The 25,728-nt window shown below is 42.5% G+C and overlaps 2 protein-coding genes and 1 long non-coding RNA gene across 7 annotated transcripts in view; all 3 read right to left on the reverse strand.

The window, feature by feature from the left end:
* Positions 1 to 4,213: 4,213 nt before the first annotated feature.
* LOC126502435 (uncharacterized) lies at positions 4,214 to 6,222 on the reverse strand. Of its 3 annotated transcripts, XR_007591930.1 has the most exons (4): positions 5,786 to 5,844; positions 5,558 to 5,694; positions 4,905 to 5,051; positions 4,214 to 4,611 (listed from the first exon to the last, which is right to left on the reverse strand). It is a non-coding gene; the product is annotated as an uncharacterized lncRNA (long non-coding RNA). The 3 variants fall into 3 exon arrangements; XR_007591929.1 differs by having other exon boundaries at positions 4,905 to 5,046; positions 5,558 to 6,222; XR_007591928.1 differs by having other exon boundaries at positions 5,558 to 5,848.
* A 4,270-nt stretch (positions 6,223 to 10,492) lies between these two features.
* On the reverse strand, positions 10,493 to 12,270 carry LOC126502434 (protein CTLA-2-beta-like). The gene is made up of 5 exons (XM_050143402.1): positions 12,114 to 12,270; positions 11,622 to 11,772; positions 11,244 to 11,366; positions 11,035 to 11,145; positions 10,493 to 10,707 (listed from the first exon to the last, which is right to left on the reverse strand). The coding sequence occupies exons 2-4, from the start codon at positions 11,706 to 11,708 to the stop codon at positions 11,056 to 11,058; spliced, it is 300 nt and encodes a 99-aa protein (XP_049999359.1). The 5' UTR covers positions 11,709 to 11,772; positions 12,114 to 12,270; the 3' UTR covers positions 10,493 to 10,707; positions 11,035 to 11,055.
* A 9,373-nt stretch (positions 12,271 to 21,643) lies between these two features.
* Positions 21,644 to 25,728, reverse strand: part of LOC126502970 (trophoblast-specific protein alpha-like) — a 17,445-nt gene continuing 13,360 nt past the window's right edge. Inside the window, exons 1-5 of one of the 3 annotated variants that reach the window (XM_050144392.1) lie at positions 24,354 to 24,449; positions 23,201 to 23,328; positions 22,786 to 22,908; positions 22,549 to 22,686; positions 21,644 to 21,882 (exon numbers count right to left, since the gene is read on the reverse strand). In XM_050144392.1, the coding sequence (XP_050000349.1) occupies positions 21,874 to 21,882; positions 22,549 to 22,686; positions 22,786 to 22,908; positions 23,201 to 23,317 (387 nt within the window). In that variant the 5' untranslated portion in view covers positions 23,318 to 23,328; positions 24,354 to 24,449 and the 3' untranslated portion in view covers positions 21,644 to 21,873. Of the gene's footprint in view, positions 21,883 to 22,548; positions 22,687 to 22,785; positions 22,909 to 23,200; positions 23,329 to 24,353; positions 24,450 to 25,728 lie in introns of those variants that run through there. The other 2 variants (XM_050144391.1, XM_050144390.1) reach the window with 2 other exon arrangements.

Here is a 25,728-nt window from a genome sequence, read left to right on the forward strand (position 1 = left end):
TATACCTTGTCCAGTGTTTCTCCTGGTACCTCCAGGCAGTGTATACTGGAGCCCCGTGCCTCCTCTTTGACGGTGTCAGTTTCCCATAACAGAGACAGTGCCTATCCCAGAGGTCATGTATCTCTGTCTCCTAAAAGTTAACTCAGTTCATATCTGCTGTTTATCAAGGCTGGCCAGGACACTACTCTCAGTTTGCAGAGAGAAGCTCCGGCCTTGAAAATAGAACAGCCAGTTGTAAAATAAAAACTTAAGCGACTAAGGAAATAGCTGGGAACATACCTAAGAGAGGCCTTATTATACAACAAAAGTATATGCTCTACTATGTTCATAGCAGCATTGTTTGTAATAGCCAGAACCTGGAAACAACCTAGATGCCCTTCAATTGAAGAATGGATGAAGAAAGTATGGAATATATACATATTAGAGTACTACTCAGCAGTAAAAAACAAGGACTTCTTGAATGGAAATCAAAAATGATATCAATCACATATATTGATTCAGTAAAATACCCAACATCATTCTTGTAATAGAGGAGAGAGTAACCAACTAGACAACATATGTTACCAAATAACCCAAGTTCTAAGAATGAGTTTCATCTTTTTGAATCATGATGTGGTATGTCCTTCGGTATATGTGTTGCTTTTATTGGTTGATGAATAAAGCTGTTTTCACCTATGGTAAGTCTTGGACTTCCCACAGGGCAGGGAACCCTGATTGCTCTTTGGGCTGACGAGGGAGGGGGACTTGATTGGGGTAGGGGGAGGGAAAGGGGAGGCGGTGGTGGGGAAGAGACAGAAATCTTTAATAAATAAATAAATAAACAAAAAATAAAATCTCTCAATCTAAACTTAATTTTTTTTAAAAAATCGAAATGAATAGAATTAACGTTCTTCTGACACTTAATCATTTTCAGAAATCTTGACTTTTTTTTTTAATTTTGGCTTTCAACTACGATTCCAAGAATTAATTTTGTGTCGACATTAGATTCTTTGAAATTGACTTTTAATGTAATATTCTTAAGAACACTTAACTTGCTTATCTCTCCTTACCCATAAAGAAACACATCATTCTTTACGGCTTGCTCTCATCACAAGGGGCAGCTGGAGCTGCAAGGTGCTGGGGATGGGACGGCCTGGCAGAGAATGCCAGAGCCAAGAGCTGAGCAAGCAGAGCCTGAAGGACCTCCCAGGAGCTCAGTTATGCCAGGTAGATGTGGGTGCCTGGCCACACCCATCCTCGGGCACTTATTCTGTGGTCTGTGTAGATCTGGGGGGCAGTGGTGGGGGAGAACACTGTTGAGCACAGCGGATCATGAAACTCAGTGGGCAACATAGAGCTGGAAGTTATATCTCTACAAAGGAAACTGTGGGGTTGATACTAAAAATGAAGCATTAGGAGAGCCATGGTGAGACAGGGTGGCTTAGTTTAAAGAATACAAAGTGTTTCATCTTTCCGTGAGCACAATCCCAGACTGTTTTGTACATTTATGGGAACACGCTCATTCTAAACCCTTAAGTTGGCCTGGAGACCACAGAAGGACGAGAGTGGTCTGGACCTTCTGAATGTGGCTGACAATTGGGGCAGAAGCCAATGATAATGGCACTGGGATTTGTCTCTACTGCATGTACTGGCTTTTTGGGATCCTAGTCTATTTGGATGCACACCTTCCTAAGCCTGGATTGGGGGGGGGGCGCTTGGACTTCATGGAGGAGTGAGAGAGTTAAGAGGACAGGAAGCCATGGCACTTGAGTTAGGTTAGCATGGAGGTTAGCCACATGGTGGACAAGCAGCCTCAGAGCAGGGAGGGGAGTTTTAAACAAATAAAAACCGAAAGTATTAGTGAGAGCATGCTTGAAACACAGGCAGAAAGGAGAAAAGGGCAAGTCATACTTCTCTGGGTGAATCAGAAAACAAAACCACTTATGACCTATTGCTTTGTGAGCCACTGTGATAAGGGGAGGGAATTCTGGAAAGGAGAGTGTGATCTCACTAAAAGGATAATTATTCCCCTGTCTCCTTAGCTTGGCTTACTGAGGATCTGCCTTCCAGAGTGGGAGACCTGACTCCCTGTGGGATAGTCTCTTAGACAGGTATCTGACCTGACAGGGTCCATTCACATCAGAGGTCCTGTTGTCTAGATCTGAAGAAAATAATTTTCTGCCAATGGGCCTTGACTACTTCTGTAACAATACTTATTCTCTGAACATTTTTTTCACCAATTTTTAAATTATTCTCCTTCCTAAGTCTCTGACACAGAGCCAAACCATTGTCTATGGTCCACAAATTAGAACAGAGTTGAACATCTGGTCATTTTTTTTTTCAAGCAAAATATGTGGCCCTGTGCCTTGCTCAGGGTTCTGACCATGGGAAGATGTCTCTTCACCAGGGAGTTCATGGTTGTCCCAGATAGGGGCTCTAATAATATAGATGTACCCTCTGTGTGGTTTCTGCTCAGTGTGAAGAACCATCAGTGCCACACCCTGACCACTTTCTCAACTCTTTCTAGACTATATGAAGCCAAAGGTACGTGTTGGGGCTAGAAAGGCATTGCTACAGATAGATCTAAAACCATAGACATTTGAGCAATTTTTTCTTGCAAGTCGCTTGTTCCCTCAGGACATGTTCAACAACATATATCACAGCTATTTGATGACAGATTCCATTTATGAATGTCTAATTTTATGGTTTAGTGAGTCACATCAATCTCAACTCATGAAGTCTTGCTCAGATCACATGGTAACACTGATGGTAACATGGTAACACATGGTAACTTAGAACACATTGGCGTTCCACTGTCAAGCCTTCAGTTCCCACGAGGGCCAGTAATAAGCCCATAGCTATTTTTCAGAGGAGAGAAGTTGTCTAAAGGTGATCATCATCGAACCTTGCTCCAAATTCTCAAGGGCCTCTCCTGAAATTCACTCACAGAGTCTGCCAAAGACTCCAAACAGCACTCTTAGGTGCTGCTGAGACCAGAAGTCCAATCAAGTATGCTGGATTACATGAGTCAAGTGAGAGAACATTCTACAGAGACGCCTGGACCATTGAAAACCCCTATTTTGTTCTGGCTCCACTCAAAGGCAGAGGCTTTAAGGTTTGCTTGCTATATGGGTTTGAGTAACACACTCAAGTGAGGATTGTGCTGCTTTCAAAATCCACCGAGCTCTGTGTGTCTTAGTCAACGGGCTTCCCACCCAGCCATATGCAAGTAACCCAAAGTAAACCGAGGGAGACTCTTACCGAAAAGAGCCATTAAGGTAGAAGGGATATTTGTTAGAGTTAACATGACAGACAGGCGGTAAGAAAGTATATTGGGGGGATAGAAAATGACAAAATTAGTTATGTATATACAAAACTATTAAAGAATAAAAATTAAATATAAACATCTTTCTGTATGTCAAATACAAACTTGAAAAGAAAGAAGTCAAGAAAAAATTCAATTAAAATTTTTTTTTAAAAAAAATACCCAGGAATCCACCTAACCAAGGTGGTAAAGGATCTCTGTAATGAGAACATTAAGGCGACAGAGAAGCAAGGGATGAAGAAGCCTGAAGATGGAAAGGTGGCCCATGCTCATGGATTGGTATGACGGTGTAACAATTAGTAGAATATCAAAAGTTATGTAGCTAATGGCCTTTTTACTAAAATTTCAGTGTTCTTCAGAACACTACAAAACAGCTTTAAAATTTATAGGAGAACACAAAAGATATATTTTGCATGCTGACACAGGTATGAATTTCTTTCATGACTGGGCTGTGTTGGGTTATGATAGGGTCACTTGCATATGACCTACACACCTGTGACCACAGACCTTGGTCTCTAGATGGCTTCTACAAGGCCTCAGTTCAGCTAGAACACAGTTCTGATTTGTTCGTGAGAAAAGAGATTCACGGCACAGGTGCAGTGCGGTGGAATAGAAGACGGTCTCTTCTCTCTCACCAAAGACAAACAATTTTCACTTGTCAAACCCAGGTGAATTAAAATCATTAAGTTGTACAAAATTTCAAATAAACTTCCAGGTCATTGTTAAATGAGGGCATCTAAAGCCCTGGAGACGAAGCTCAAGCAAAGGTGGAATCCCGACTCTACTGAAAAGGGCCACAGACACTCTCCCAGAACTCAGTTTCCACAGTCAGCTGCACCATCAAACAGAATTATATCTTTTACCTACATAAAAACTTACAGAACCAAAGCCAGAAAGAAAGCAGAATACTACAGTCAAAACCAAGCTTTATTTTTAAGACATCACAGTGTATGCTCTTTTTATTAAAGCAAATTTAAAGATCCTTGTTAGAATCGATAACATAAAGGACTTCAGAGCATGCAATAAAATATCAGTAAGGTTTTCTTAGTGTTCACACAACAGCGTGGACCTTAAAAGTCTTGAGTGTTGGATCCCTCACAGGACAGGCTGGCTAGTATAACGGAGGAGGCCTCCTCGCTGTATAACGGAGGAGGCCCCCTTGCTGTTTCTTCTTTTCTCCTGCTCTAACCTTGTCACCATCATGAAGCGCACATCTTGGGGCAGCATGCTTCTGAGACAATGGTGCAGGAATTTTTTTCACTCTGGCTGCCTTTGCATTGCCATCCAAATCCCAACTGCTACTCTGGCTGGAAGAAAAAGACGTTGCGTGAACCCCAAAGAGTGCAGCAAAGCGGCTTTAGCACAGTATCTGCCTGGAACTTCTACCTTTCGTGTTCGCCACCCACGGTCAAACCAAACTAAGAGAACATCTACAATGAGCAAGGAGAGGCTGTCATCCGCAATCAAACATCAACTATAGCCACTAATTCAGAGCTGCACACTTAGTCAAACAGGGAACGGGGTGTTTATCCACAGCTGACCTAAGTGAAGACCAGTTCCTTCTTGGCTTCCCAGTTTACAGTGGGCGACACTGACATACCTGATCTCTCTCAGGTGACACATTTCTGTCCTCTGTCACATCCTCAAATGCAGGAATGTCACTCAAGAGACATATGCCGATTATCTCCTGGTCTTTCAGTACTGAGTTTGAAGAGCAAGTCATCATTTCCCAGAATTCATCACTAGTCTCCATGGAAAAGCAAACAAAACATTGAAAACCAACAGATACCAGAAAAGCGTGAAAAGAAAAACCACAGTGTTAACAACTCACACGCCACACACTAAGCTAAGCTAAGCTCATTCAGGCCCGTGCAGAAGCTGCTCCTGCCCTGCTCATATTCTGTGTTGTGCTCCTTGATTTTCTGCTTATTTTCTTCCCACACCATTCTTCTGTGTCCTTCATCCTGGAAATCAACACGGCAGGTAATATTTCTTTCCTATTAACTCCCACACAAGCTGACCAAAGGAAGTGTAGGGACAGGCAAAGTAGATCCATGGAGAGGGACCTCGGGACACGACATCCTCCACACCCAGAGGATCAACGAGACTGATCACCTGGAGTTCATTAACACCAGTAGTCTTTAGGCAATCCCTTGGCAACGGCTGGTCTCCGTAGCCACGTCCGTGTCCACGAACTTCCTAGAGGTAAGATCATTCTCTCTGAGATCTCCCTGGACTGCTTCTGTTACTAACCTGGCTGTAAGTTTTCTCATATTTCCTCTTCCACTCCTGCCATTCAGCATCTAAACTGGGATCAGCTGGTGAAGAAGCCAAAGCCATTTCCAAGCAAAGGATAGTTGGGAAAACAACAGGAGCCAGGTATCACAAACCTAGAGAAAGAAGTGTAGGGTTAGCCACAGCAAAGCTATTGACATATTTATTTTTGCAGCATCCGTCAGTTCGATCTCATGCCCTGTGCACCTTGGCTGGTATCTGAAATAGTTTCCAAGGTAGAGGCTGAGGCTAGGACTGCTTAGTCCTTGGCTGTCTAGGAGCTGCTTAAATACAAAGGAGGCCCCCAGGGCACAGGCTCAGCCCCGCCTCCAATCCAATCCCCTCTGGACATTTGCTCTCCCTACCAGGAGGCCTTGGACCACCACCCGGCATCACGTGCAAGCTCAATTAGTTCTTCTGGGTCACAGAGTTAAACATTGTGGCTCAGGAGACAAACTAGATCCCAGGCCCAAGCTCCGTGTGATAGGATGAGGCTTTTTCTGAGAAATCTAAAACCCACAGAATATTCTGCTTGTTACAAAGAAAATCTTCAGGGACATCAAAAATCATGGTAGGATGACACCAATGGGGACAGCTAGTGTCCCACAGTCCTTCCTACCTCAGATTCTGTGTCTGCACGGAGAGCATGTGCTAGTCTAAGAATCGTAAAGGCGCTGCTGACAGCCATCTGAAGAATTAAGGGTAGGTGTCTGTGCCTGCCTTGCCTGAAGCAGCCTCTGACCATAGGCGCGTCTTCAGAGAGGACGAAATACCCACCCCAAACCAGAGATGTTAGACACGCTTGTCATTTCTCCTGGCCATCAGTGTCTCAGTCCTGGAACTCTCATCATGAGTAAAAATCATCTGCGTTGCCTGAACCAAGGAAGAGATGCCTCATGTGTACAAAAGGTGGCCTACAGGGTTGGACTGGACACATGAAACTTGCTGTGCAGACATCCCCATTACGCTGACTAGATAACTGGGCACGACTGCAAAGCAGATGGAGCAAACATCAGAAAAGAGGATCCAGTGTGACTGAAAAATACAGAGAATGTAAATTACTGCGTGTGAAGAGATCTGGTGTGTTTCTATTTTAATATGTCACAGAAAAAAATAAAAAAAAGTGGATTCATGCACACTTTCCTCTGAGTTTTCCAGTTTTGTTATTCACATGTTAGACAGATAATTGATATTTAAGCATGTTCATAAGTTTATTACAGGCAGAATTGGATGGATACAGTCGTATAGAGTGTGTGTGCTTCTTCCTCAGTCAGGGTGGATGCCAGTCTGCACAGCAAATTGAAATATACAGATAATAGGAACAAAGTTTAGCTTGACATTCTAAACAAAATGAAAGAAATCTCTGCATGTTTGCAGTGTGCTTGGGGTTTGGGAAAGTAGTCATGGTTTAATCTTGGCTTAGTGTTCTGTACTTGTGTTTAAAAGTAATTGCAGCATGGCTCCTGGCAACAGGAGCAAAGGGGCAAAGAAGATGAGATCTGTCCTTTTCACACCAGCGGCTGGTGAGTATTTATGCCTAGCTAAACTAACTTCTACCAGCACCTTCTGAAGAGCTGGATTTGCAGAGAGTGCTTGAATTTGGTTTCATCAAGCAATGATTTAAAGTCTAGCTGGGTATAGTTGGCTGTGCTGAAACCTGTGGTCTCCTAGAGTCTGTACATCTGTCCAGATCCTTCTGTGTCTTTGAGTCTCCATTGAGACATTCAGTGATATTCCAATGGACCTGCCTTCACATGCTACTTGGTCTTTTTCCTTTGCATCATTTAATATCTTCCTTTCTTCTGTATGTTTAGTGCTTTGATTTTTTAAAGATTTATTTATTTATTTATTATGTATACAACATTCCTTCCATGTATGCTTTGCATGCCAGAAGAGGGTACCAGATCTCATTACAGATGGTTGTGAGCCACCATGTGGTTGCTGGGAATTGAACTCAGGACCTCTGGAAGAGCAGTCAGTGCTCTTAACCTCTGAGCCATCTCTCCAGCCTGTGCTTTGATTTTTATGTGTCTTGGAGGATTTATTTTCTGATTCTGTCTTTTTGGTGTTCTGTAAGGATCTTGTACCTTGAAAGGCACCTCCTTCATTGGGTTATGGGAATTTTCTTGGTTTTTATGTGAAAACCTTTTCTCTGCTGTTGACTTGGGTTTCTCCTCCTTCCTCTGTTTCTATTACTCATAGATTTGGTTTTTTTCTTTTTTTATAGTTTGTCACATTTTCTGGATGGTTTTGCCTGGATGTATTTAGATTTAACGTTTTCTTTGACTGAGGTGTCCGTTTCTTCTACCTGGTCTTCACTGTTTGAGAGTCTCCCTTCCATGTCTTGTATTCTGTTTTGGGGACTTTTCTGAGTGTTTTGATTTCTTAAAGTTTTCATTTCCTGTTTTAGCAAATTTTGGGTTTTCCTTAGTGATTCTACTTCAACTTTCATGTCTTGCACAACACACTGTTTTTGTTTGTTTGTTTGAATGTTTGTTTTGTATGCATGTGTTTTCACAGACATCAGGGGCCCCTACTGGAGATCACATATGGGTCCTGCTATGGACTCCAGACAGCAATCCTATCTGCCACTGAGGACTCAGGTTCAATCAAGTGTGTTGGGTAAATAGCTAACATGACAGAACATTCTACACAGCAGCCAGGACCTTTCTACACAGCAGCCAGGACCTGTGGAGTAGCCTTATCTTATCCTGGCCACACTCAAAGGCAGCAGCTTTCAAGTTCCTTAGCTATCTGGGTTAGAATAACACATTCAAGTGAGGAATGCAAAGCTTTCAAAATCTAAATAGACTATTAAGCCCTGTGCAGCTCAGTCAGTAAAACTCCCACTCAGGCGTGAGCACAAAGCATTCAGTTCAGTGAACTGAACAACAACCTCCACACCCACTTAAACAATGTAGTAAAGATCCTCTTCAACACAAACCTCAAGACAACTAAGAAAATTGGTCATAAGACCCTTGAGGTTGGAGGATGCTCGTCAGTAGGACTGACCAGAGTGCCACGTCTTTGAGCACCATCTTTCTCGGCAACACGCAAGCTTCCAAATAACGGAAGCAACAAATGGCCTTACTCAGCTGTGACAGCTACGAACCCTAAAGATGTACTAGTTGCACACATATATTAGAGGTGCCCAACTTTTTCCTAATTGAGTGTAGGATCCACTCAACAGGAAGGAATCCACGCCTGGTATTGAAAAGCTAGTCAACTGCCTAGGGCTGATAGAGACATGGATCTTTCAGGAGAATCTACAATCACAATGTACTAAACCAGCATAATCTGTAGTCACATTTTAAATAATTCTCTTTATACCAACAGATAAGTGTATTTCTTCATCCACAATCAAGAAGACTTCTCTTTGTAAAAAAACGGAGACCATTATAGAGAACAACAACCAGGCAATGTGCAGAGTATTGAAGCCCAGCCCAGCTGATACACTTACAAAACAATGCCCTCTGTTAAGGCTCAGGGACTATTGCAAGAAAGGTAGCAAGAGAGATGTCATAACTGGACACCCCTAGCAAGCCTGCCTTCTAAAGCTCCTACAAAGGGTTGGTTACTTCTCATTTAGCAAATGCTCTGCTTTCTTGTAACTATCCATGGTGTTTGTGAGCTTCATGGCTGAGACCTAAGATCATGGAAATGAGAGTGGCCCCCTTACAGACTCACATGCCTGCCTCTAACAATGGACAGGCAGGGTGGGTTTGCTGTTCCAGCCTCTGGAAAACTACTCCCTAGGGAACTGTGTCCCCAGTATCAGTGCACAGAAGTGATGTATTGAAGATCCCAAAGTGCCCAGCTTTACCCAAGGGTAAACATGAAAATCAGGTGGTGTAACTTGTGACAACCGGTTCTATAGGCATGAATCCCCCAAAATTTGGTGAGTCATGGATTCTGAGAGACACTGAAGTGAGGCACCTGCTCTCAGGTCAGAGCCTCTGCAAGCAGTTCTGAAAGGGGCCTCGTGGAACTGTGAAGGTGAAATCTAACTTGCAGTGGAGTTCACAGGATGTGCTGAGTCTAGAACCACAGGATATCCACTAAGGAAAGCTGAACATATCAAGAGCCAGCCCAAGAGAGGCTACAGATCCTGCAGGAACCATAGCTGAGGCACTCAATTGTCTGTGTCAGCCATGGGCATAAGGGTGGAGCTTTACCTGATAGGTTATTGTCTTGCTTTGGACCTTTCATTCCTTGTTGTGTCCCCATAATTCCATTTTGGGATGGAAATTTAAACTCTGCATTGGTCTGTTGGAAGTCTGTAATGAACTGTTATTATTTTAATTACACACAAGGTAATCACAGTTAATGGGCTTTCTCAAGTCTAAGAAAAAAAACCCTGTATTTTGGAGATTTGAACCCTCCTGAAACTATGGTGACTTCTGAGGTCAGACTGAATGCAATTGCCGCAAGAGACAGCCGTGTGTCCTTCTGCACCGCTGGACTCTGTTGGGGTCTGATAGTGTCACTTGAGCATACATTACATTCCTTTGACCACAGACTCTATCCTTTAGATGACTTGTACTTGGTCACAGCACAGTTAGAGCAGGTCACTGATATGTTTTATAAAATGAAATTTGTGGCAGAGGCCAGGACAGTGGGATAGAAGGTGCCTTCTCTGCTCTGATTCGCCACTGTGGCCAATTATATTTGGTCAACTAATGCAAATTAACAAGTTGGAACCCAAGAAAATTCCTTGTTGACTTTCAGATCATTGCTGAAAGTAGACAACCGAATCCCTGGAAAGACAGCTCCACCAGGGATGGGAAACTGACCCTGTGATGAGAGAACCATCCTTCTCCTAGAACACCATCCCACAGCCAGGTATATTGTCAAGCAGAAGGTTTTAATGATGTACAATATTACTGAAATAAAATCAGAAAGCAAGCACAATGCTACATTTAAAGTCGAGCTTTAATTTTAAGATATTGTTGTAAAAAACATTTTATTAGCATGACTGTGCCTGGCCATTCTTATCACAATGTTGCTGTTAAATGAAGTCAGCATTTTCTTCTGCAGGGCACATGCCGGACAATGTGATGGAGAGAACCCCTCCTGCTCCTCCTTTGCACAGGTCCGTTCTCCTCAGCATTGTCTTGGGCAGCAGGCTCCTGAGGCAACGCAAGAGCAAAGGAGTAAAGATTGCTTCACACCTAGGCTATCTTATTGCTGTCAATCATCCCCTCTCGCTACTCTGGCTGGAAGAAAAGCACTTAGGACCTCAATTAGAAAGACTACAGCACAGTGACTTTCTCAGAGTGCCTTCGTGGTCACCATGTTTCATGCCCAACTATAGCACCCCAATCAAGAAGAAAAGATTGTCACCCACACCCCAGTATAAACTCTCTCCACATTCCGTAGAGCAGACCGCTCAGTCCAACAGTGAAGCGCCAGCTGTTTCACAGCTGACGTCAGCGAGGGACGAGACACTGTCATACCTAATCTGCCACAGATGTCACTTAGTTGTTCTCTTCTACCGTCTCAGATTTAGACAAATCTTGTGTGAACTTTGGCCTTCCACAGCAACTTGTCCTGAATTCCTCGTTCGTCTCCATGGAAAAGCAAACAAAAATATTGAGAACCAGGAGACTAACGGTAAAGATCCGAAGTGAAGAAACACAGAGTTAGTAACCCGTTTCTCACTCACCATGTCACTGAATTGGTTCAGGCCCATAGTGTAGCTGGTCTTGCCCTGTTCGTACTCTGCATTGTGTTTCTCGATAATCTTCTTATTTTCTTCCCACAGTGCTCTTCGGTGTCTTTCTTCATCCTGGAAACAAATACAATATATGGTATTTTTTTTTCTTATTAACACCCATACAAGCTGACCAAATAGAGTGTAGTCAAGAGGAGCCATGGAGACGACAGCCAGCCATGGTCCACACTCAGAGAATTAGCCATAGTGCAAGTCTTCAGCAAGTCCTTAGTGGTGGCTGGCCTCTGTGGCCGCATTTATGTCTATAGACTCTCAACAGCAGGGGGCATTCTTTCTGAAATCCCTCTGTACAGGGTCCATGTTACCAACCGGGCTGTAGGATTTTTCAAATTTCTTCTTCCATTCCTCCCATTCAGCATCCAAACTGGGATCACGTGAATGAGCAGCTGAGGCCATTCTCAAGCAGGAAGACAGCACTGATCAGGTGAACAAGGACTTGTCCAATACCAAATGGTCAGCCCTGAAAACATTCACACAAGTAATTATGCATACCGATTGGGCTACATTTAGGAGTATATGTGTATATGCATATAGGCACATAGTTACAATAAATGAAAAAAGAGGCCAGGTTTTAGAATGACTCAGGAAGGGTGTTTCTGAGGGCATGAGGGAGGAAAAGAAGGGAGTAGCAACGATGTAATTCCACTAGTATCTTAAAACAACAAAACCAACCAACCAAACAAACAAATAAGAAAACAAAGAGAAAGAAAACCCAGGGAAAGAAGAGAAGTCCCAGGTAACCAGAGCAAAGCTGTGGTATGTTTCTAGAGCACGAGTCAGCCGGATCCAGGGCCTCTGTACCTTGCTTGTCTCTGTAGTACTGCAGCTTCTGTTAAAAACGTGGACACCAGAACTGTGGTACGCAGGGCTTCCTGAGAGCTATTTATAAAAGAGTCTAGTGTTGCAAGAGCAGAGCAGCCCGTGGCTCCACCCCTTCCTTCCCTTCCTGGAACAACAGCCTAGCTCTTTCCTGAAGCCTCAGCCTGGTGCTCAGAGCAAGTCCTAAATCAGCTTGACTAGTGACTCAGGCACACCAGGAAGGAAGTCACAACTCTGCAGACTAACCAGCCCCCACACCCAAGCCCCCACACCCAATCTGTTTTGTAAAGGATGTGGCTTTTCTGCGAATCCTAAGACTCAGACATGTCCTGTTTTACATAATTGAAAGTCTTCAGAAACAACAGAATTGTGGGGAGGAGAACCCACTGGGGACAGTTTGTGTGTGTGCCACAGTCCTGCCTCAGGTTCTGCATCTGCATGGGGAACTGTGAAGGTGCTCAGACAGCCCTTCTGAAACATCAAGCAGTGTGTATCTGCCTGTGATTTCCTTACCTGCAACTAAGCCCCTGACAGATTGGAGCGTCTGCAGAGGGGAAGAAATAACCAGAAGGAAACAGAGATGTTCGAGATACTTTGTTATTCAGCCTGACCATCAGTTTCTCAGCCTAGGGCTCTACAGCTTTAGAAAAAGCATTGAAGTTGCTCAAATCAAAGAAGAGATACCTCATGTGCTCAAAAAGGTGACCTACAGGGTTTGACTGGACACGTGAAACTTTACCATGACTCTGGACACCCGAAACTTGCTGTGTGAGCGTCCCCATTTCTCTGGGGAACACAGCTGGCCACATGGTTACAAAGCAGATGTAGCAAAAGTCAGAAAAGTGGTCCTTGGACTTCCCACAGGGCAGGGAACCCTGATTGCTCTTTGGGCTGACGAGGGAGGGGGATTTGACCGGGAGAGGGGGAGGGAAATGGGAGGCGGTGGTGGGGAGGAGGCAGAAATCTTTAATAAATAATTAAAAAAAAAGACTACCAAAAAAAAAAGAAAAGAAAAGAAAAGAGGATACAGTGTGACTGAAAAACAGAGAATATAAACTGCTGCAGGCGAAGAGATCTGGTTCATTCTTATTATATATATTACAGGAAAAGGTTAAAACAAAGTAGATTCGTGCCCATTTTCTTTGGGGTTTTTTGAAGTTTTACTGTGCACTTGCCAGACAGATAATTGAAATGTAAGGATTTCGTATGTTGGTTCCAGGCAGAGTTGGTTAGACACAGCCCAAGAGAATGCCTGTGCCTCTCCTCAGTCAGGGTGGATTACCATTGGCCACGTCAGAGGAGCAGCAGATATCAATCAGGGGATTGGCCAACCAGGAAATGAAACTCTGCTGAGTTAAACTCCTCTGCAAGGCCTTGAAAGTCTTGGCTCGAGATTGTCTCTTGCCTTTGGGGGGTGGGATGGGAGGGTGTGTGGAAGGAATGGGAGGAGGGGAGGGAGTGGGAATTTGGATTGCTACTGCTGTGTCTTTGTATGTTTGTTGCTGCCTTCTTTCTCTGGTGTGTGGCGTGGTGTGGGGGTGTGAGGAGACCCGCACTGCCTATAATGTAGTGTGTTTACCTCATGGAAATATTCTGTTCCCCTGGACATTTTTACCTGTGGATTATTATGAAGACGATTTCCTCCCAAGCTGTACTGTTTAACTGAAGCAATGATTTTATACAATAGTATTATTAGTTAAAATAGGATTTTGATGGTTGAGGGTCTTAAATAAATACAGTAAAGAATTATATCAGAGGTTAGGTTAGTGGAAAAATTAACATAGGTAAAATTAGGATAAAGTTTTGACTCTTATTGCTGCTGGGGGCTGGCCCTATGCAACCATAGAGGATGGAAGTCTGAGCTGTTATTATGTTAATTTCACACAAGGTAATCACAGTTAATGGACTTCCTCAAGTCTAAGAAAAAAACTGGATTTTGGAGATCTGAACTCTCTTGAAACTATGATGACTTCTGAGGTCAGACTGAATGCAACTGCCGCAAGAGACAATCAAGAATCTTCATGCACAAGTGGACACTATTGGTTTCTGATAGGGTCACTAGAAAATACACTACACTCTTGTGACTCTTGAACAGCTAGTACAGGTCTCTGTAGTGGTATAGGATTTGTGTTTTAATAAATAAAGCTTGCCTGATGATCAGAGTGCAAAACAGACACTCTCATCAGTCACACAGGTCAGGCAGTGGTGGGACACACCTTTAACCCCAGCACTAGAATATAAAATAGGAGAAGACAGGTCTCAGCTGGGTCTCAATCTGAGGGTTTGTGGAGGCAGGATCGATCAGCTATTTTAGTCTGAGGTAAGAGCCAGAGGCCGGCTGCTTTGCTTTTTCTGATCTTCAGCTTGAACCCCAATATCTGTCTCTGGGTTCTTATTATTCATGCTATAAGTTACTGTTATGTTCATATAAAATGAGGTTCATGAAACAGGATCAGGCCAGTGGGGCAGAAGGTGCCTTCTCTGCACTGAATGCTTTCCAATCACCAATTATACTTGGTTATCCGATGGAAATTAGAAAGTTGGAACCCCAGAAAATCCCTTGTCAATTTTCAGATCATTGCTGAAAGTGGGCACCTGAAACCGTGGAAACTGAGCTCTACCAGGGATGGGAAACTGACTCTGTAATGAGAGAACTCTCCACTCCGGTTAGCCACCCTAATAGTCAGTTATACCTTCAAGGAAAATGTTTTAATGATGCAAAATTTTATTAAAACAAAACCAGAAAGAAAGCACAATGTTACATTTAAAGTCGACTTTTAATTTTAAGACACTGTGGTTTACATTCTTTTTGTTAAAAAAATAAAAAATTCTTGTGAGAATCAATAATATAAATTGAGAGCACAGATTAAGGTATTGTAGGGTTTGTCGAGTAATCGTGTTTTAGATTTTTATATCACAGTGTGTATCTTAAAAGATTTCAGAGTTGGAATCCACACAGCCCAGGCTAGCCTCTGTACTGGAGAGGTCCCCTGCTGTTTCTTCTTCTATTTTTCCCTTGTTCAGCCTTGTCACCATCACATGGGTCACTTCTTGAAGCAGAGGGATCCTGAGGCAATGACACATAGATTGCTTTATTCGGAGGCTAAAATAATGTTGCCATTTCTGCCAGAACCGTTACTCGGGCTGGAAGAGAAACACACTTGTTGCATTATTTACAAAGAATGCACCAAAGTGGCTTTGTCATTACCTCCCCTGTAACACATTTGTCTGACAAGGGAACCAACCATGTTTAAAACTGAACAATTAGTACAGCTACCCTGAGAAAGAAGAATTGGTTGTCACTTAAAACCATGTCAACTGTAGGCACAGTCCACAGAGCAGAACGCTTAGTCAAACAGTGAACTGTGTGCTGTTTGCAGCTGATAGAAGTAAGGACTTCAGCTCCTTGTCCGCTTCCTTGTGGGCACTTGTGGGTAGAAATGTGACAGTCATACCTGATCCTTCTCAGGTGTTACATTGTTGTCCTTTGTCAAATCCTTATATTCATGCTTATCACAATCCAGGTCTTCTTCTGCCCTCATTAAGTTTCCACAGCAAACATTCCTGAATTCTTCATAGGTCTTCATGAAAAAGCAAATAAAACATTGAAAACCAACCAATACTTGAAAGATGTATAGAGAAGAAACAGAGTTAACAATCCATAGCTCAGTCACCATGTAGCTAAATTCATTCAGGCTTGCATAGATGCCAGTCTGGTCCTGCCCATACTCGGCATTGTGTTCATCAATCTTCTTCTTCTCATCCTCCCACAACGTCCTTCTATATTTTTCTTCATCCTGATACATGGAAGAGACAGTGTTTCCTTCAGACAAGTCAAGAGGAGGCACAGAGAGTGGTCTCAGGACACGACAGCCAGTCATCCTCCACACCCAGAGGATTAGCAAATATGGCCACTTTGAGTTCATAGTGAATGTCTTCAGCAAGTCCTTAGTGATGACTGGCCTCTGTGGCCACATTTATGTCTATAGACGCTTAATAGCAGGGGCCATTCTTCCTGAAATCCCTCTAGACAGTGCCCATGTTACCAACCTGGCAATAGGTTTTTTCATATTTCATTTTCCATTCCTCCCATTCAGCATCCAAACTGGGATCTGGTGATGGAGCAGTTGAGGCCATTCTCAAGAAGAAAGACAGCACTGATCAGGTCTCAAAAACCCAGGGAACAAGGACTTGTCTAATACCAAATGGTCAGCCCTGAAAACACATGCATAAGTAGTATTATGCATACTGACTAACTTATAGTTACATATATATGCATGTAGCAACAATTAATGAAATAGAGGTCAGAATTTAAAGAAGAATTAGAAGTGTTATATCAGGAGAAGTACACGAGAGAGTTTTTAGGGCAGAGAGGGAAGACAACAATGATGTAATTTTATTCTCTTAAGAAAACAAAAACCCTCAAAAAAAATGTCTAGAGAAAGAAGAGAAATTCCAGTTAACCAGAGCAAGCTTTGAGGATGTTTTTGGAGCATGAGTTGATAGGATCAGGGCCAGTGTACCTTGCTTGTCTCCGCTCCCACCTGAAGTGCTGCAGCTTCTGTTCAAAGGTGGAAACCAGGACTGCAATGTGCAGGGCCTCCTAAAAGCTGTTTATAAGGGAGTCTGGTGGTGTAAGAGAAGAGTAGCCTGTGGCTCCACCCCCTTCCAGGAGCAGTGGCTAGCCCTTCCCTGAAGCCTCAGCCTGGCCTACAGAATAGAGATATAAGCTAGCTTGACTAGTGTCTTAAGCATCCCAGCCAGAGAAACATAGTTCTGAAGACTAAGCAGACCCCTGACCAAGGCTGTTTCACACAGAATGTAGCTCACCTGACAGTCACAAGACTCATGGGATGTTCTCTGTTTTGTATAATTGAGTACTTCAGAAACAACCGAGTTGTTGTAGGATGAACCCATCGATGACACAGTAGACCCTACAGTCTTACCTCAGATTCTGCGTGTGGATGGAGAGCATGTGCTAGCCTAAGTACTGTGAAGACACCGCTGGCAGCACATCTGAAGAATCTAGCAACGCGTACCTGTTCGTGGCTGCCTTGCCTGAAACGTATGACAGACAGGAGCGTCTTCAGACAGGATAAATAACTAACAGGAAAGAGAGGCGTCAGAGATACTTGTCATTCAGCCCCACCATCAATATCTCAACCTACACCTTTAGAAAAAGTATTAGAGTTCCTCAAACCAAAGACCAGGTGCCCCATGCACCCAGAATTAAATGGCCAACAGGGTTTAGTGGATAAGAGGAAATTGCTGTGTGGGCTTCACCATTCCTTTGACTAACACAGCTGTGCATTTGATTGCAAAGCAAATATGACAAAATTCAAAAAAACAATACAGTGGCTTTGGCTGAGAAATTAGAGAAAATATACATTCCTATAGAATACAGAAAATATACATGTGATCAGAAGCTTTTCTTTCTATTTTGATATATCACATAAAAAGATAAAAGCATAGTTGTATGGCCACATTCTTTTGATGTTCTCTGGAGTTTGACTGAATACTTGTCTGTCTGATAATTGAGATTTGAAGATTTTTGGATGTTTGTTAAAAGCAGAATTGAATGAATAAATGGATACTTTCCTAAAAGATGCATTTGATCTCCCCAAGTCAAGTTGTATGAAAATATAAGCAGAAATTGATATACACAGATAGCCATACAGCTTAATTCCATATTACAATCAAAATTAAAAAAAAACTCTGCATGTTTGCAGTGTTCCTGATTTTTGGCTATGTGCTCAAGATATAAACTATGGTTATTGTTCTCTGCTATCTTCTTCTAGCCCTTATGGAACTTTCACCAAAATCAACTATATACTTAGACATAAAGCAAGTCTCAACAAATATGCAAAATTTGAAATAACATCCTCTATTCTTTCTGGCCACCACAGATTGATGCTAAATATTGAAATCTTACAAATCCATGGAAATGGAACAACTTACTACTGAATAAAAATGGGTCAAGACAGACATCAAAAATATATTAAAACCTTTTCAAATTTAAATAAATGTGAATACATAACATGTCCAAAATTATGAACACAATGAAGGTGGTCCTAAGAGGAATGTTCATGGCACTAAGTACTTACTTAAAAAAATTGATAGATCTTATACTAGTGACTAAATAGTATGCCTGAAAGATTTAGAACAAAAGGAAGAAATAATTCCCAAAGGTCAAAATATCATCAAAATCATCAACCATTGAGAAAAAATTTAAGAAGTTATCAGAAGATGGAAAGATTGCCCCATGCTCATGAGTCAGTAGGATTAATATATTGAAAATGGACATCCCTTACTGTACAGGATTGTTTTAGCTGTCTTGGGTTTTTTTTTCCATATGATGTTCAGCATTGGTCTTTTGAGGCCTATGAAGAATTGTGTTGGGATTTTGATGGGAATTGCATTGAATCTGTAGATTGCTTTTGGTAAGATTATCCTTCTTATTATGTTGACCCAAACTATCCAAGAGTATGGGAAATATTTCCATTTTCTGATATCTTCTTAAATTTCTTTCTTCCAAGACTTACAGTTCTTTTCAAACAGGTCTTTCATTTGTTTAGTTAGATTTACCCCAAGATAATTTATATTATTGGTGCCAAACATAAACAGTGATGCTTTTCTAATTTCTTTCTCAGATGTTTATCAACTGTAGATGTTCGCTGGTAGAATTTTTGTGGTCTCTTATGTATATTATCATATCATTTGCAAAGAGAAAAGTTTGACGTCTTCAAGGTAAAATAATCCTATATAATAAAGGTACTTCTGGACCATCCCTGACTTCCAGCTCTATAGAGTTACAGTAATAAAAACAGTTTGGTATTAGCATAAAAATAGACATGCGGGCCAATGAAATTAAATTGAAGACCCTAATATTAATCTACACACTTATGAACACCTGAATTTTGACAAAGAAGCCAAAAATGTACAACAAAAAAAAGAAAATATCTTTAAAACATAGTGCTGGTATAACTGAATGTCAATATGTAGAAAAATGCAAATAGATACATGTCTCTTGTCATGCACAAAACTCAAGTCCAAGTGGATCAAAGACTTCAACATAAATCCAGTTACACTGAACTTGATAGAAGAGGAAGTAGGAAATAGCCTTGAATGCATTGGCACAGGAGACCACTGCCGGAATAGAACACCAGTAGCACAGACACTGAGTTTGACAATTATTAGATGAGACCTCCTGAAACTGAGAAGCTTCTCTAATGCAAAGGACATGGTGAATAAGACAAAACAACAGCCTACAGAAGGGGAAAATTCATCAACCCAACATCTGACAGAAGACTGATATCCAAAATATATAAAGAACTCAAGAAACTACACATCAAAATACTAAATAATCCCATTAAAAATGGGGTACAGAATTAAACAGAATTTTCAACAGTAGAATTTCAAATGGGCAAGATACACTTAAAGAATTGTTTGACATCATTAGTTATTAGGGAAATTAAATTAAATTTAATGCAAATTAAAATGACCCTGAGATATCATCTTACACCTATCAGAACGGCTAAGATTAAAAACACTAATTCAGCCTATGTTAGAGAAGATGTGGAGTAAGGGGAACTCTTCACTGCTGGTGGGAGTGCAAACTTGTACAGCCACTTTGGAAATCAGTATGATGATTTCTCAGAAAATTGAAAATCAATTAAGACCCAGCATACACTCTTGGGCATGTACCCAAAGGATGCTCAATCAGACCACAAGGACATTTGCTCAGATATGGTCATAGGAACTTTATTTGTAATAGCCAGAACCTGGATAAAACTTAGATCATATCTACTGAAGAATAGACAAAGAAAATGTGATACATTAATACAATAGGATATTAGTATTACTCAGTGGAAAAAAAGCAGTGACATCATGAAATTTGTAGGCAATTGGATAGAACTAGATTTTGAATGAGGTAACCCAAACCCAAAAAGAAAAACTCACTCACAAGTGAATATTAGATGTAAAACAAAGGATAACCAGGCTACAATCCTCAGTCTCAGAGAAGCTAGGTAACAAGGAGGACCCTAAGGGGATCACATGAATCTCCCTGGGAAGAGAAAATAGATGAGATGTCCCGGATAAACTGGGAGTAGGGAGAGAGGGGGAGGGGATAGGGGTTGTGAATGAGGGATCGGGATGGTCTAGTTGAGGTCAGGGCAGAGAAGGAGAGTAACAAAACAGATATCTTGATAGAGGAGGCCATAATGGGGCTAGGAGAAACCTGGTGCTAGGGAAATTCCTAGGAACCCACAAGGATGAAGCCAGTGGTGTCGATCTGGTGTAGGTATGGATGTTCACACAGGTTTATGGGAAGAAGTACAGAGCCACCTCAAGGCTGATTTTAGCCTTTCCAGTTGCAGGAGGACTCAGCTTCTCTTAGACTGAGAGATGAGCAAAGGGTCCTTTTATTCTAATACAATTCACACTTGTATCAAGTCAATTCTGATACCAAAGTCTTTGATCTGAGTCCCCCAGAGGGACAAGACCAAATGCAAATTCTCAGCTAAGAATACCACAGTTTTCTGGGAGTCTTTTAAACTAAGCTTTTATAGGCTTTGATCCCCCAGAAAGACTCTCAGATAAGACTTTAAACAGAATATACAGGGGCAGCAGGTAACAATCACAAAAGGCAGATCAAAAGCTAGAAAATAACACTCCAGAGTCAAGTCTGCTGCAGAAATCTGTGGGGCCTCATTCCATACCCCAACTAAGACCCCGAGCAATAGTGAAGAGTGTGCCTGATCTTCCACTGTAATCAGATTGGTGACTACACTAATTGTCATCATAGAGCCTTCAACCAGTAACTGATGGAAACAGATGCAGAGATCCACAGCCAAGCACTAGGCAGAGCTCCTGGAGTCCAGTTGAAGAGAGGTAGAAGGGATTATATGAGCAAGAGGGAGGGTTTCAAGATCGTGACAGCGGAACCCACAGAGACAGATGGCCTAAGCTAGTGGGAGCTCACAGACTCTGCACAGCTAGGAAGATGACATGGGATCAACTTAGGCCCTCTGCATCTGGGTGACAGTTGTGTAGCATGGTCTTTTCTAGGACCCTTAGCAGTGGGACCAGAACCCGTCCCTGACACATGAGCCAGCTCTTTGGAAAATATTAGCTATAGTGGGATGCCTTGCCTAGCCTTGATGCAAGGGGGAGGAGGTTGCACCTGCCTCAGCTAGATATGTCATGCTTTCTCAATTGGCATGGAAGGCATTATATTTTCTGAATGGAGATGGAGCAGGAGTGGATGGGATTGGGTAAGAGGGAGGTGGAGGGAGAGAACGAGAGGAGAAGAGGGAGGAGAAACTGGGGTTGGTATGTAAAATAAATAAATTAATTAAAATTTAATTTGCACAAAAATAGAAACCAGGATAGTGCATTTTAAATAAATCTTTATTTTAAAGACATAGATTTACTTGTTCTTTTTAAAAGTTATATCTAAAAGTCATTCTGAGAATCATTAATATAAAGGAGCGGAGAACATGGGTTAACGTGTTTGTAAGGTTTTTTATTCTAGTGTGATCATGCCCTGGAGTTCACACCACAGTGTGGCTCTGAAGGGATTTGAGTGTTGGGTCTTGTGATGTTGACCCTGCTCTGCTCCCTTTCCCCACTTCAGACCTTCTTCCTCACCATCAGGCAGCTCACATCTTGGGGCAGGAGGCTCTGAGACAAAGGCACAGTGGTCGCTTCACTCCTTGGCTACTTTACGTTGCCATCCATGTTACTGTGGCTGGAAGCAAAGCACACATTGCATGAATTAGAAAAACTTCAGCAAGGTGGGTTTGTCACAGTTCCTCCCCGGGAGCACCCACCCTTCAAGGGCACTAGCCGTGTTTAAAGCTCATGAAGCAGAACATCTACCCTGAACAGGAGAAGGTTGTCACCTACAAGCAGTTATCACCTCTAGCCACAATCCACAGGGCAGAACACTTAGTCAAACAGTGAGCTGTGTGTTGTTCCACAGCTGACATGAGTGAGGACTCCAGTTCCTTCTTGGCTTCCCAGTGGGCAGTTCAGGGTGATGCTGTGGGACAAGGGTCTTGTCCACTAAAGACCTGTCACTTGTATTGATTTACTAAAATGCTGAGTGGCCAGTAGCCAGGCAGGAAGTATAGGTGGGGTAACCAGAACAGGAGAATTCTCAGAAGAGGAAGGGCTCAGTCTACAGTTATCACCCAGACTCAAAGGAAGCAAGATGAGAATGTGTCACTGCTAAAGGTACCAAGCCACATGGCGAACTCAGAAAAGAATTATGGGTTAATGTAAGATGTAAAAGTTAGTTAATAAGAAAGCCTGAGCTCACAGGGCAACCTCTGTGTCTGTGGGAATGAATGGCTGTGGGATCAGGCGGGACAGAAGTCTCTGTCAACAGGGTGGGAGTGTGACACCATCGTACCTGATCCCGGACAGGAATGGCATCACCGCTCCCTGACCAATCCTCAAAATCGTCAGCTGGCTCTGTTTGGGTTTTTTCCTCGTCTTCAAACATTCTGAATACAAGTTCATTTGTCTCTTTCTTGAATTCTTCTGGAATCTTGATGGAAAAAGTAAATAAAACATTGTAAACCAACAGACTAACTATGAAAGTGTGAAGTGAAGAAGCCCAGAGCTAAGCCGTCTGAGCCACACTCACCAGGCCGTCAAAGACGTTTACATGAGGGTTGACATTGTCAACCTCCAGGCTATCTTCCTTATTGCCCTGTTCAATCTTCTTCATAAACTCCTCCCACATCACTCTGCTCTGTTCTTCTCCAACCTAGAAATGGCATAAGTGACAGGGTTTCCTTCATATTAAGTCCAAACACAAGCCAACCAATTGGGCTTGCTGTGACAGATAAAGAGAAACCAGGAGAGGGATCTCAGGACACTACAGCCAGCCATTCTCCATACCCTGTATTTCAGCAATGGAAGCCATCCTGTGTTCATAGTACACAACTTTAAACAGTTCCTTGGTCATGGTTGACCACTATGACCTCCTTTATTCCTATGTATTCCAAAGAAAAAGAACTAGTTCTGACATCCCTTTGGAGAGTTTCCACATTACCAACCGTCTTCTCATTTGTTATCGTCGCCTCTTGATCTTTGACCTCCAGAGTGCCATCAGGAGATTCAGCAGCTGAGGCCACTGCCAAGCACAGGATGACTAGGAAGACAGCAGGATTCATGTCTCAAGTGCCTGGAGGAAAAAGGGAGAAATCCCAGTCTATGTATGTCAAAGTTACTGAAGTATTTCCTTCTTTACTGATAAATTAAGGCACAAATGGTGGATCGAGATTGTTTGGACTAGTCTAAGCATTTACCTAAGCAATATACAAAAGGATAATGTTGTGGCTTGTTTAAATAAAACACATGTAGGTCTTCATTAGGCTAAACACATGAGTAGCTGCTCATGGCTGCTCTAGGCATGGAAACAGTAAATAATGTGAGTTTCACTTATCAGACAGATATTTATATATCCCATGATTCCAAAAGTTGTAACTGAGGATATAAGGTAGAAGGGACCTAGGATTTGTACAGAGTAAGGTAACTTCAAGAGCTGAGGGACACTGAACATCTTCTTCCAGCTTATTGCATAGCAGGAGTTACCCTATGTCTTGGACCCTCCCTCCTGAATAATAAGTCTAACCTCTCCTTTCTTGAGAACCTAGGAATGACAACATCTACTTCTTCCTCTGACACACAGTTGTCTCTGTGCCCCCTGAGTCTCTGCCTACTGCCTCACAGAGGAAGGGGTTCACAAGGACATGTCACTGGAAGGCAGAGCCACTAGTATGCGTGGAATAAAGAGGAGACCACTCTTAGCCAAACTTTGCATTCTTCAGTTTACCTTCCCAAGAAGATGCCTGGTTAGAGCCATGCTGCTTGGTGTTCTGTCTGTACAGGCCAGAAGAGACCAAAGTTTTAACTTGTTTTAATATGGGAAAAGGTAATTTATCTGAATGAGAAGCACTAGGCTGCCATTGTGCAAGGGACAAATGATACTCCCTGTGACCAGGCTAGACTTGTACTCACAGGGATCCAGCACAAAGCTGGATGCCTGCGGGGCCTGGTTGACTCGTTTGATCCTCCACTCATCCTCCCCTGCTTCTCACCAAGACTCCTAAGATTTCCTCATTCATGATGGGTCTGCCCCATTCTCCAGGGTGTCTCTCCAGGGATCTCCCCAAGTTCCCAGTCTACTTTGGCAGAGCCAGGACTCACCTGAGATGTCCAATGTTGTACTTGTGCACTTCACTGACTCAGCTCCTCAGTGGTTCCTGGGCATCCAGAATGTAGCCCAGCTGCACACCGTTCTGCTTTAAATTCCCAATCTCTGGCCATGAAGCCCCACCCAACAATCCTAATGTCTTGATGACTATCTGTGCAGATGACAGCCTTGGGCCCCAGGCTCTATCAGTCCAGATGTTTTCAGAAATTTGGTTCCACCCTGTCCTGGAGGATGGAGTGATGTGTTTTCATGGTCAGCTATGGGGCAGATGGCAATGGTCTTTTGTAGAGGATGCTAAGGAATGAGCCTTGAGTCCTAGGATCACTTAGCACCCCTCTATTTTGCTCGTGGGTTTTTAAGAAGCACGTGTTTTCAGACAATTTTGAGTGGATTTTCAACATAACCATGCTTTTAACTTTGAATAAGAAACACACCCTGGAGTTGTATGAGTCAGTATTTTCAAGTCTAATGTCTGTTGGTAGGAATACAGATCCTAGGATGCTTCCTCAGCATATGGGTTGAATCCAGACGGGTCTCACAAAAAACTCTTAGGAGAGGGACTAGAGCGATAACTCTGTAGTTGAGTATTTGCTGGTCTTATAGGAGACCCAAGTTCAGCTTCCAGGATCCTCCTGTGGCCCCAACAATCTTTAACTCTAGTTCCAAGGAATCCAATACTCTCTTCTTCTCTCTTTGAGCACTGGACACACAAATAGTGAAGGCAAAATGCACACACACATAAATCAAAATTAAATAAGAGATTTTAAATAAAGAGAATAGTTAGAGGAAGGCTGTCTTAAAACCAAGATGGTCAAGATCAAAGCCTTGGGTGGGACAATGGATGAAAGGATGGGATGAGGTCTTCTGTGAAGCCTCCACTGGTTGCACATCTTGCCTAGTCTCTTTGAGCAGAGATACTTGGACCTCTCCTGTCTTTAGCAACTGATTAATGATATAAGAATTATTTGTAAAGGCTGTGTTAATTAATGGAAAGGGGTAAATGAGAAACATGGAAATTTCTTCAGTTTTACTCTCTGGGTTCTGCTGTATGGCAACCTAGTGTCTATCTTGAAATTTAAGTTAAGAACCTCAATGGTAAAACTTCATGAACTTCAAAGTTAAAATGTAAAGTAGAAAGAACTTAAGACAGTTTTAGGTAGAAGAAATCATAAGTATATAACAATAACCATTAGTTACTGCAACCCAGAACCTAGAAACAGAGGTCTCCAGGAGAGCATGGCCACCAAATCAACTAAGTGGGGCTCTCATGGGTTCAGAGAGACTGAAGCTTGCTGCTTCAGGGCCTACGTGGGTCTGTACCAAGTACTCAGAGTATATATCTGTGAGTTTGGTGTTTTAGTGGGACTC

This window comes from Alexandromys fortis, unplaced genomic scaffold, assembly GCF_014885135.2.
Source record: "Alexandromys fortis isolate MF-2015 unplaced genomic scaffold, M_Fortis_MF-2015_v1.1 scaffold_1, whole genome shotgun sequence".
NCBI lineage: Eukaryota > Metazoa > Chordata > Mammalia > Rodentia > Cricetidae > Alexandromys > Alexandromys fortis.